The following is a 12,501-nucleotide window of genomic DNA, read 5'->3' as shown; positions in this document are numbered from 1 at the left end:
AACCAAGGACCCTCCCCTCCCTTCACTATGTCAACTTTCTCTTTCTATGGATGATCTAAATCTCATGTGCTACTCCATTCCTAGATTACAAGGGCAGGGGGTCCTGTGACTTTCTGCCAAAAGAAAACCCAAACCCAATAAATTACTCACAAAGCTCCTCTCTGTCAAAAGCTTGTCCACTTCCTCCAAACAGTCCTTTGAGAAAACCTCTGTTTTGGGCTTCTGGTGTTTCCACAGGAGTAAACAAATCCCCAAGCATGTCCTAGAAAAGCCATAAAAAAGTCCATGTCAAAAACTAGTGAGGTCAAACCAATCAGTCCTAGGTGCTTTCTTTGCCTGCATTAACAAACCACATGCACTAGATCTAATTAACTAGTTTTTAAAAAGAGTCTGTTGTGTGAATAGTATGGTGGACTTAACATTTGTATTTCCTGACAGGCAAATGCTTGGGCTAACCAGATTCACTCATGCTTTTAAAGGCACTTGGCTTGTCACTGCCCACCCCTATGTTCATTACCAGAGACAAAAATTTTTAAGTAATGCAGGATGAAAATATCAGTGATAAGATCACATTTTGCTTAGAAACCACAGAGGTGACACTATACTTGAATAAATAATTTGTTGTTTATTATTTGTTTTGCTTTAGTGACTACCCAGGCTAACTGGGCAGTCACTCTGCTTTCTTTTTATAGCATACCTGAGTTCAGCACTTGATAACAGTTCAGAGAGTTTGGTGTTTTGTTATTTGTTCGATTATCATAGGGTTTGTTTGTTTTGTTTTAAACAAAACCCCTTACCTTCCACACAACTGTTATTGTGCTGTCAGTAATGCTAAATAAACATATCTGCTCAAGGCACTGTCATGGTGCTACATCTTGGAGCAGTCGACCCAAACAAATCTCAGGCTCAGATTTATTTGCAGCAGTACTAGGAAAAGCCAGCTCTCTGAAATAAAACTGATGAAGAAAGTGTACAGTCCCAGTGGTGTTTGACACCAGTGAGGCCGTGTGCACTGGGAACAGCTGCTGCCCTGTTGCTCAGCTCTATGTTTGCTCACCCAAGCCCCAGCAGGCAGATACAGCTGTTGTGCTGCACAAAGCGCTCGCTCCTGGGAGGCTGAGTGCTAGGACAGCGCTGTGACTCACACTTACTGCTCCTCTGCACAGTCACCTGCTCTGGGGAGAGAAATTACTGCAGCCCTTGGAGCCTAAGTGGAGGCTCTCACGCAGCCTAGCTTTGTTTTCCTAGGTAGCATGTGATACTGGGTCATCTGCTTTTTGTACATGTATAATGACTGTGCAAACCTTTTTCTGCATAAAAGTAAAGATAAAAGTAGTCCTAGTCCAGCAGTAAATAGAAGCGAGGGCTTCATTTCCCTTTGTTTGGTTGTTGTATGATGCTATTAAGGCTAATAAAAAAAATTAAATCTAGCTGGTAACAGCCTCTCACTGTAGGCCCATAGTTTAAGATACATCAGTCAAAACTTTTGATTATTTTAAAATTGGTTCCCTACAAAATAATCTCTTCTCTGATGCGCAAAAGCTTGTGTGCAATGCTCATTCCTCACAGTGCTTTTTCAGACTTGAAACAGACAGTGATGCAAGTTGAGCAGCTCAGCACATGTTATTCCCTAGGGCATAATGAGTGTTGGCAGGACCATTTCTTTTATATTTCCATCCTAGTTTACTGCTAATTATATAACCTAGAACTTATTCCCCCCTCTTTTTTTTTTTTCCCTTTTATTACTCATATTTCTCCCTGTAACCTCTCACAATTCCTTCTCTTCAGTAAATGACATTTTCATTGTAAAAAAACCCCAAACCAGCCCATATCTAACACTGTAAAGACTTATTGCACTTATTGCACCTAGTGCAAGTGACAATGCATGAAAAAGCCCAAAGAACAATAGAGCTGCTGACCTCTCTCTGTTGCTTTGGCATTATTCAGCCAGGGCAAGTGGAGAGGAACACATCTGTCCTGCTCCTGCAGCACAGCCTTCATTTCAAACGCCAAAGTCCAGCAGTAGATGTGTGCCAGTTTACCCCTGACGAGTCAGGTCACTGCCCCTCCCACACAAAGGCACCAGAGTAAGGGTTTGAGCCCTACCTGCAGATTGTCACACATCTCCTGGCTGTACGTCAGGCGCTGGATCTCTGTGGGAGAGCTGAGATACAAAGCCTGCCCTTCGTTAGTGAAGCAAAAGGTCCGTGCTATCCTCATGTCCGTTACAGGCAAGTAGTTGATGTCCAGCAGTGGGCGAAAACTGGGCAAGCTGAGAAGAAGCAGAGTGCCAGGTTACTCACCAGTTGCTACACACGGTACACCTGCTCTGTGGCTGCATTTTAAACCAACATTTAAGTTTATGCTTTTCATAACCAGAACAGTTAAGTGCAGCTCTAAGATGAAAAATACTGTCCTCTCATCATACTCCATTTGCTCGAATAGAGAAGTTTCAGCTGCCTTGCCTCAGTGACCCTAAGGCTTCTGCTACTGTCGTGGATTTGGGATGTGCATGTGGCACAGTGCAGCTTGTGCCATGTGGCTGGGCAGTTTGTAGGGTAAAGTCTGTCCCCAGTTACCCATGGACATCCACAGGAAATGGCATGGCAGGGCCCTGCTTCCACACTGTGGACCAAGGCTCCAGCATTGCCTTTGCTGTCCTCCAGCTTTTCATGGTTTGCTGTTTTGGACAGCACTTTCTAAAATTTAAATGGCCTGGTCAGGGAAAGGGGGTGCAGAAACGGCAAGAGTGGGACTTCCTACTTCACATGGGATAAACAGTATCCTGCTATGGCCAAGTTCTATACTCCTCTATACCTGACCCCCCATAACTAAGCAAAATTATCAGAGGTTTTTTTTACGATAGTTAAAAACCATCAGCCATCAACAGTCACAGGTAAGGGATTTCTATGAAAAAAAGGAGCTTGCTTTGCTGTGCCTCTGCCTTAACTTCCCACATGGAGACAGCCCAAGGAACAGGCGAAGCCATGGCAAGGCAGGGAATTAAATGCACCCACCAGGGAGTTAATGCAGAGCATCAGGCGCTCAGGACCAAACACAAGTGGAATGTGGCGGCACTGTGCCGCCCCTTTGCTTAGTTTTGCCACAAGATTAGTTAGATAAGTACCTCAGTGTCATGATGTGCCCATTGGCACAAAAGCACGCCAGACAGACGCTGTTACAGAGGGTGACCACATCTGCTCGCAATAAAAAGGACGTTTCGGTGATGTTGTGGACATAAAGACATGTTTGGGAAGGCAATGAGAAGACTTTGGCTTGTTTTTCTGAACAAATGACTGCAAATTGATGATCACCCATATCCTGGGAGGAGGAAGGGGAGTGCATGACAAGTTTCCTTTTCCTTGTTTTTTCACCGTCATCAGCACTGTGTGGATCCCTCCATACTTCATACGGTGGATGTGTCAGTGTCCCCATGCAGTCCAAGCACGCGAAGGTCAGCACGGCTCCTTTCAGTGTCAGAACAGTGCCTGCAGAATATAATTTGCTCTCACTGACACTGGCACCACAATTAGGCTGGTTGTCAGTGCTGCGAACGCGTGCAGCGCAGCTGACATTCAGCTTTTGCAAGTAGAGCAAGCACATTAATCTAGCTAAGGTGACAAGTCTTGCTTGCTCAGTTCTTTCTGACTACACAAGAAGGTGACCAAACAGCCTGAAAAAGTATCAGGTAGCTAATATCTATAATAATGGATATAATACATGCTATTGAATACCATAAAGATAGCCTGTTGTTTATCTCTACATTATACTAGTAGGATATTTATTCCCCAGCAGTAAAACTGTTCTTCTTTGTCTGGTGACCTTCCAGAATTGTTTTCCTAAACAAAGTGGGGGTGGGAAACCTCTGTTCCTGTGCATTCTCTGCTTTTTTTGTCCATTTTTTAAGCACATACTGCCTCTCCTCAGACCTGACCTCTCTCAGCCCTCTGTTCTCTCTGCTACACCATCTGTCCCTCACTAAGCCAAGGATCTCTCCTGGTACAGCAACCTGCCAACATTTTTGTTTCCTTTCCTGAACTCCCTTCTGCTTCTCTGCAGCTTTCTGATAGAGAGACAGCCAAACCGTTCACAGCATCCCAGACGGGACGGCACAAAGGTCTGTAATTTCACAATATGAAGGAACTCTGCTAATTTCCCTGTCCTCACAAGAAGCATTTAACTTTGCCCATGACACAAGGTAATGTCCAGAACTAACACAACCAAAGTGTCTCTGTCCATGAAGCTGCAGGTCCCTCATGAGCATCTTTACCTGTGTGCCTTCCATGTAGCGAGTGACCATTGCTTGATACACATATTGAGAAATTTCTGCCCAATCATGCAGTTATACCCCCAGGGTACCCAGACAGATAACAAACAGCAAAAGAGCTGCACTCTTACCACTTGGTGACACCATGACCGGCTCTGACTGCCGTAAGTCGTCGCTAGCAGGCAGATTAAGGGAGAGGATTAAGACCATACCGAGGCCCGTTCCAACCCAGAGACAGGGGGAGACAGCAGAGTCGTTCTTTCGGGCAAAGGACTCCATGAAGTACAAAGCTGTAATTGCCTCCTTTGAGTCCCTGTCGATACTGGACACGCTGGAGCTTCGCGAGCGGCTGAAGGAGTTTTCCCTATTTTCTGCATAAATAAATACAAGCAAACAGGCATAAATTGGTATTCTAAGAACAGGCACAAGCCTGCAGCAAATACAAACTCCCTGTAGAGTACAGAAAATACAGTTTTTGTAACCTGAGCAAACATTCTGACACTAGCACGATACCAGCTTGCTGCCAGTGTATAAATAAGTGTGGAAAATGCTGTCAGACCTCATCAGTTAGATCTGCATTAGGAATAGCTACTTATTATGGAGATTAGCATAGACTAATTAGAATTTACAACAGCCTTAGCTCAAAGGACTTGTTCTAAATAGCACAAAATAATTTTAGACCCATATGTTACCAATGCGTTTAAAATTAATCCATGTATCTCATTGCTGCAGGACATGAAGGGAGATGCCATTACCAACTTCACAGCACGTGTCCTTTGCTCTGCTCTTGTTGCCATCACTAGGATGTTCTAGCACTGCATTCACAGCCATTGTTTATTGTCAAGCTATTAATAACTGCTCTCTGGGGAACAGACACCCATTGCTAAACTGAGCCCATAACCAAAATCGACTCTGGTTTCCCAGGGAGTGAAGTGAGAAACCTGCTCTGTGCCCTTGGCAACAACTGCGGAGTGAGCTGGCGCTGACTGGCTCATCTTCCTGCCCAAGCTTTCACAGGCAACATCGAGAGCCAGCTGGAGACAGAGCTCCAGTGTCCTCACTGCAAGCACACAGGTACAGAGAATCTCTCTGAGCTTTTCAGAGAGGTAACAATGAACAGGGTCTGACTGCTGTAGGGGATAAGGATCTCTGCTTTGCTTTGTCTAGTGCCAGGCAGGAAGTACGGAGCTGTGCAAGGGAGCTCCTGGCATTAGCAGGAACTGTCAGTGGCAACACAGTGGAGGCTATAAAGCACACTGAGGCTAAAAAGTTACTGAAGAGGAAAGGGGCCAGAAAGATGGGAGTAGGGCTGGCTGCTAGCAAAACAGTTTGTGCCAGTGCTGCTGTTTACCAACCTGTAGTCAAAAATAGGGTTAGATCACTGGAAACCCCACATGCTCTTCTGCAACAATAACTGGCTAGGAGGGCCTGGAGATAGAGCAATAGTAAGCTACCGAACCTGAGGTGAAGGGCTTGGTTCTCAGCCTATCACTATGAAGTAGATCTGTATCTGGTAGGAAATTATCCTTTGTATTGCTCAGAAGAGACTCATCTCTTCAGAGCCAACAGAAGTGTCTGGAAAGAGGAATACTTTCTGCTATTGTTGAAGAATAAAATTAGAAAATTACTTTCTCACATAGTCCAACTTAAAACTGAACTAAGCCTTGTGTTGTATATATGGCTCCTGCTCTCCACCAGAAGCAGCTTTTTGCTGGTGAACCTCTTCCTCAGACAACATATTGCAGCATTGTATTCCCCTACTCAGCTGCCTCAGTGCAAACTGCTGAAGTCGTCCTCTTCACCACAGCTGCCTGGGAAAGACTGGAGAGAACCATGGGAATCACACCAAGCATTACTACATGTGTATGCTACCTTAAAAGTTGGGGCACAGGGATGATGAGGGCTAGTCTTCTCCTGCTACTCTTCCACACTTGGGCCACCTTTGGTTCTTTGAGGTCATCTGTAACTTGTCAAACAGGAGCTTCACAGGATAGCTGTTGTTGGCACTTCAGTCCCACTCTCATGGAAGAGAAACTTACATCTGCTTGAACTTCCAAACCCTGCCCTCACCCCATTTTCACTTTCATACAGGTACTGTTGTAGCTCTCTAGTTTGTCTTGGTACTGCTCAGTGTAGCTGCATAAAACCGGGATTGTTGGTACATCTACAAACACAGCTTCTAATACCTTGAAAATTAGTGTCTCCCATAACCCCAAGCACTTGTACTTCTCCTGCAGTGGACTAGTTGGCCCAGCTCCTTCCTGAGCAGTGACAGCTGCCAGGTAAAGAAAGGAAGACAGTAATTTCAAGGCAGAGATCATCCTCCCAAAGGTTACCTCATTTTAAAAAAAAATGTTATTATGTAATTAATTTTCTTTTTAACAGGTGTATTAATATCACAGTCACATAAAATTCAGATATGGTGGGGCTCAAACTAAGAAAGATGTTGAAAGGACAAATGCAGTTAGTGTAGGCGACAAACACAGAACTTAAAATATATGATGTGCCATTTGCATGTGTCATCAAGCTTTCTCCCTCCTTAAATTAACAAGAAATGTTCCTCACTCCTGTGCAGTACAGTTAACTAATACATCTCTGCAAAACTGACACTAACAGATAGAATCTTTGGGACACTTTTGGGAACATACTGTGCCATTTTCCATTAAATGCACTACTCAAACTGAAAATCTAAAGACCAGCAAGACATATGTCAAAATTTGTTGTCATTAAACATATCTGAACAGCAAAGGCTGCAATTGCCATGTGACTTTATTGGCTAGCTCTAAAGCAAGGTAGAAATCTCAGCTGTTCCTAGATTTCTGGATAAAATTTAGTTAAGACTTGCTTTCTGGGACTCCTTTCTCAAAAGATTCTACCCCAAATTCTTTATCTCAAAACCACTCCATTGTTATCCTAGAGACACATAAAAGCACTCCCTTCAAGAAATTTTAAAACCATGGCATATCCTTTGCTAGTATGATTGCTATGTCTTAAAATGACATTCTGTCTTCTCAAAGTTGACCTGCCAGTCTGTAGCAATCCCTAACCTAATGACCATATTCTGTTTTTTTTCTTTATATTTTCCTTTTCTCTCTCTGCATGATGGGTTTAGCAAGAATGTCAGCCACAACACCTTTTGCAGAAGTCTGAACCAGGACCACTTCCAGGTACTCCCTGTAAACCAGGTCGAAGTTTATTTGGACCCTCTGCTTCAGTGAGATGACAGGACATTCACCTGTGAAAGGCTACTAAGTGCTCTTTTCATCTTCTCCTCCTCTGCAGAACATCCTGCTACATGACACTTTCTCTTAAATGTGCTTCTGCCTCCAGATTGACCCTTGCTTTGAGGAAACCCAGTATTCCTGTTTCTCTGAGAGGCACATATCCAACTCCCAGGATCTATTGGCTGCCATACAGCCCTCTCAGACCACCATATCCTTTTTTCCTCTTATAGACCTGGATTTCTTGGCTCTTCTTTTTTCCCAAAGAGGTCTCCATGCTATTTCTGCAGGTAGCAGCAGAGGAACTGAGAGCACCATCAGAGGGGTCCAGTGTTCCCTGAGAGCTAACGAAGGACTACAGTTTGGGACATGCTGCTGTTCAGGATGTTAGACAATGCACAGCTCTGAGCAAAAGCATTGTTACCTTCAGTCAGAGCATTTCAAAAAGCTGCATTCCATGCGTTAAGACCACACAATATAAACACCACTACTCTCCTAGCAGTAATCCTTCTTTCTTCAAAATGTTTTCATTCAGTCCCTTCCTACACACAATTCAGGTTAATGAGTTGCAGATGGAAAGTCAGGAACCAACATCCTTTGTGACACTGGACTGGTTGTTAACTTCAAGCTATGAGCCAGCAGCACACAAACAGAAGTCTTCTGATTTAAAAGCAACTGCAAACCCCCTAACTTGCTGCCCGCCTCACCGACAGAAATACACAGGACACTCCAACCCGCATGCCAGGTTAAAAATGAAGGCAGTGCTTTTGAGTCTTACCTTTGTTCATCCAAGTGCGAGCAGTATAGTGACGCTCATCGTGTGAGAATGTACTGATTCCATGTAATTGCTGAAGCATTGCCCGTCTGGAAATGTAACCTACTGCCATAAAGTCGCATGCATTGCAAAAGGACAAGAACAATTGAGCCAACCGTCATCATGACATTTATATGAAAGCAGCCCTGAGCAGTTACTGCCCTAGCTCGTTCCTTGCCTGACAGAGTGTCCTGCTGCAGTGCACTGGTGTCTAGGAGAAGGTTTAATTTAGGGTCTGGGGGTTTTCTGAGAATTTAAAAGATAACCTGAGTAAATTATTCCGTGTGTTTCAACTGTCACCTGTACAGAGTAGAGATTGCAGAGATTTTTTTTTTTTTAAACTTGTTTAACTTCCTTTTGCTTAACAGAGATAAAGCCAGAATTTCCTTACTTTCCCATAGAATAAAAAGAAAGAAAGAAAAAAATGTATGCTGTGTTCAGGGGAAAGTTCTGACTTGTGTATTCTCAGCTGCAAAGCAAAAGCTTTATTAGGGGAACACATCCTCACCTATTGAATCTTCTAGGAAATTGTCACTGTGATTTTTCTAAAACAGTGTAGTCAGCACTTATACAGAAGCATGAAGTATTCTTTTCCATGAATTTAGGAATCATGAAAATAGAAGTATCACTTGTTATGAGGAATGAAAACCCCCAACCTCACAGTGACAAAGATCAGCATTTTCATTGCAAATGTTTACATTCATTACTGGAGTTCTGCAACTCACTGTCAGTCTCTTGGATGCTATTTATAGATCCTTTCCTCATTTTAACATAATGACTAATTGATCTGCTTATAAAACATTTACCAAAAAATGACCTTTTTAGACACAGAAATCGATATATTCTGGAAACAAAGTTAAATGGTTTATATTGTCCTCACTTGGATAATTCTAAAAGTTTTAATTCCAGATACGAGACTTAATGGAAGCCAATGGAACTATTTAAAACATTTGCCAGTTTAAGATCATCACCTTAAAATTTCAAGAGAAATCTGTCACTTTTAAAATTAGGAAAACATGCAAAGCTCTGAATACCAGTGGCAATACACACTTAAAGGAATTTACCTCAAACATGAATCTGCACACAGTAACATCACAGAGACACAGAGACCAAATCATATTACCGGTGGCAATGCTTCAGCAACACAGAGGAGAAAGGGGCAGGAGGTAATGCTGTAAGGTTTTCACACGTTTGCTTGGCTATGAAAACAGCTTCAAACACCTTTTAAGAGCTCCACTCTAAAGCTGCATTCCACAAAAAACAATTCACTAGAAAGCAGCAGAAGTTGTCTTAAGCGCAAACAATGCAATAAGGGTCTGGAATTTTACTGTGAGTGATTTCCTAACAGATCAACTCAAATAAGTTTCCCTAAAAATATGTTGAAAAGCCTGTGAAAAATACTGCTTGCAGAGCATTCCAACCAGGGTGGCTGTGTCTGTGCTGACAGGGAACTCACAGCTCTGGGATGCTCAATCAACCCTGCCTGAAGAAAGTTCTGAAAGGTATTTCCCTGAAATTGCTACAGTTACAGCGGTGTAACCTGAACGGCTTTATGGAATTACACGGATACAAAACTGATGGAAATGATGGCAAATAAAGGCCTGAAAGTGAAAATAGATTCAAGTCACCAGACTTGGATCTTTATTTTGATATTTCCAGAATATGGTAAAGTTCAGGCTTAGGTTTTAGTTCAGCATGTTTTAAAACCAGAATGTAACTGTTAGGGCAGAACTATTCTTCATACTGAAAAGGAAGTAGAAATAAGCATTTTTATAGAAATATAAAAATGTGAAAGAACTTTACAGAAAGTACTCTACAAAGTTTCCATATTTAATTGTATGAATCACTTCCCTTGACTTATACAAGCAACCTGTCTTCACATTAAGATCACTAAGAGTTCAATTTGGATTTAGATTATAAGCTTGAACATATGTTTTTTAATCAAAGACATCACAATTCTCTAGAACTTAAATCCCAGCCTCAACTGTCCATTCTGCTAAAGCATCTTTCAAAACACTGATGGTTTGGGAAAGAATAACTTATTGAATAACTTTCCTGTCTGGAAGTACCCAAGAATAAGGCAGAGACAAAAGACATTGTAGAGGATGATAACGTTATGGCAGTGTAACATCACTGCCTCCACACCTTTCTCACCTGGGCCATCTTGGTCCTGGGACCTCTGCCTCAGCCCCAAGTTGCCATTAGGGTTAGAGTTCAGGGATACACAAAGCCTACACCTACAGGGGCACTGGGGGCAGAAGAGGCATGCCAAGGGAAGTGCTATGCATGTAGCAACACAGTTTATGTTGATCTGGAGTGACAGTTAACAAGGAAAAAATGCTAAAGTTGACCACGCAATCCGAAACACACCCTCAAATTCAATCATGCCTAGAATACAGTGCAAAATTAGCTTAATCTGGAATCAAATCATCATTTAAATTAAAACTGACTAGCTATTCAGTGACTGTAAGAACAACAAAATTTTCAATGAGTTAGTGGTTTCAAAAACAAGGAAAATTGGCAGATTCTTGTAAGAAATCAAGTTGATCCTAACATCCTCATAAAAATGTACTCCAAGGAAGAAACAAACATGAACTGATCTAGCTGAACAGAGTTGGAATTCATGCACCAGCAGCTCACATGCATCCTTGCAAGGCTTTTCTCCATGTCTTCCCAGGTCTCTTCTAGCCACTAGATATGCTCCTTCACAAGGCATCTAACTTTTTCAACAACGTCCTCCCACTGTTTTTCCAGGGACATAGGGCATTGCAAGCCCTGTTGTGACCAGATTTAGGCAGACTTACACTTAAAATCCATTTAAACCAGTGGTTAGGTCTGATAAAGATTATGATTAAATCTAAATGACAACAGTGCCACTGGCTTTTTGCAGCCCAGTGGCCACAACACTCAGCATAAAACGGGAGGCTGTAGGCACAAATCACCCTAGGAGGACTGACTCCATCCATCCATCCATCCATCCATGCCTCCATGCCTCCTGCATCTGTGGCCACAAGGTATTAAGAGGAACAGCATTCTTCATGTCTACCCTAGAAGCTGAGCCCCTGGTGGCAATGATGCTCAGCTGAGTGGCAGAGGTTTCTGGACCTTCTGGTCCCATTTTTTATTTACTGTGGAGCTAATATAAAATATGAATGCGTTCTAGGAAACTCGAACACCACGGGTAGGATCTAGAAACTAGGCTCTCTCTTGCCACAACAACCTACTTTCTAGGCATGTTGTCTAGCAGACTTCCTGGGAAAGTGGCATGTCCCATCTATTTCGTTGGGATGTGCACTGTCAGGAACACTCTCACACTTCATCCTAAAGAAATGGATTGAAGTAGGTGGACTGAATGACTCCCATGATCAGTTGCCATTATTTTTGATGCATCCATATCACAGGAAAAACAGGCTTTGACCCTTGCTCACCTTTATAATATCTCTACATCTTCTTTCTAAGAGGAAGCAGGAAAGAGCAGGTTTTTATTTTACCTACAGCAGTAAACAAGCACACGCATGCTCATTCAGAAATCTTTGAGTTTGCAGTGCCCAGGAAATCAGAAGTATTGTGATTTTGCTAAATACAGGGAAAAAAATTAATTTCAGCTTCCTAATAGCTTTTTTAAAAAAATAAAGCTTTCTGCAGTAAGAAACACACTTTCTAGATATAGAACAAGTCTTCTATGCAACATTTTTATCTGATTCTCTGCACAGACAAGAAATATGATGACAAACTGAACAGTTAGTGGAGACTGTGGTTTACCATAGTGTTTCTAAGTTATTTCCTAGTCTATTATACTATTCTTACCAGTTACAGTGATGTAAAGTACCTTCAAATGCTATCAAAATTGAAATGCTTTACAAGCAGAACCAACATCATAATCCCCTCCCTGAGAAATAAACGAAAAAAAATCAAGCCAAGTGCTTTTCCATCTGCTACGAAAGCCGAGCTGTGAAAAGCTGTGGCACTTAGGGGGCCTTGTGGAGCATGGTCCCATGACTGCTGTAACACACCCAGTGGATCACGCAAGTGTCGGTTTGGCTGGCTGCTCGGGCAAGGAAGTTTACCAGAAATCATCCACTCCGCAATATGGAGAGTATTGGCAAAGGGAACGTGGCAGAGAACATGAGCTGTTCTGAAAACCTGCCAGGGAAGCAATAACCTCCTCAGAGAATACATTTCTGCAGTTAACTACCCAT

At 42.6% G+C, this 12,501-nt stretch overlaps 1 protein-coding gene across 12 annotated transcripts in view; it reads right to left on the bottom strand.

The window, feature by feature from the left end:
• The window catches only part of STXBP5L (syntaxin binding protein 5L), a 181,218-nt gene that overhangs the window by 6,420 nt on the left and 162,297 nt on the right, over positions 1–12,501 (bottom strand). For 5 of the 12 annotated variants that reach the window (XM_050333882.1, XM_050333880.1, XM_050333885.1 and 2 more), the window contains 5 exons: positions 8,267–8,368; positions 4,399–4,638; positions 3,128–3,488; positions 2,107–2,272; positions 151–262 (listed from right to left, as the gene is read on the bottom strand). In XM_050333882.1, coding sequence (XP_050189839.1) covers positions 151–262; positions 2,107–2,272; positions 3,128–3,488; positions 4,399–4,638; positions 8,267–8,368 — 981 coding nt within the window. The remainder of the gene's footprint in view (positions 1–150; positions 263–2,106; positions 2,273–3,127; positions 3,489–4,398; positions 4,639–8,266; positions 8,369–12,501) is intronic. The other 7 variants (XM_050333886.1, XM_050333890.1, XM_050333887.1 and 4 more) reach the window with 2 other exon arrangements.

This window comes from Myiozetetes cayanensis, unplaced genomic scaffold (genome assembly GCF_022539395.1).
Source record: "Myiozetetes cayanensis isolate MyiCay16 unplaced genomic scaffold, myiCay2020 scf5-8, whole genome shotgun sequence".
Classification (NCBI taxonomy): domain Eukaryota; kingdom Metazoa; phylum Chordata; class Aves; order Passeriformes; family Tyrannidae; genus Myiozetetes; species Myiozetetes cayanensis.
This window is presented reverse-complemented; position numbering and strand designations above follow the sequence as displayed.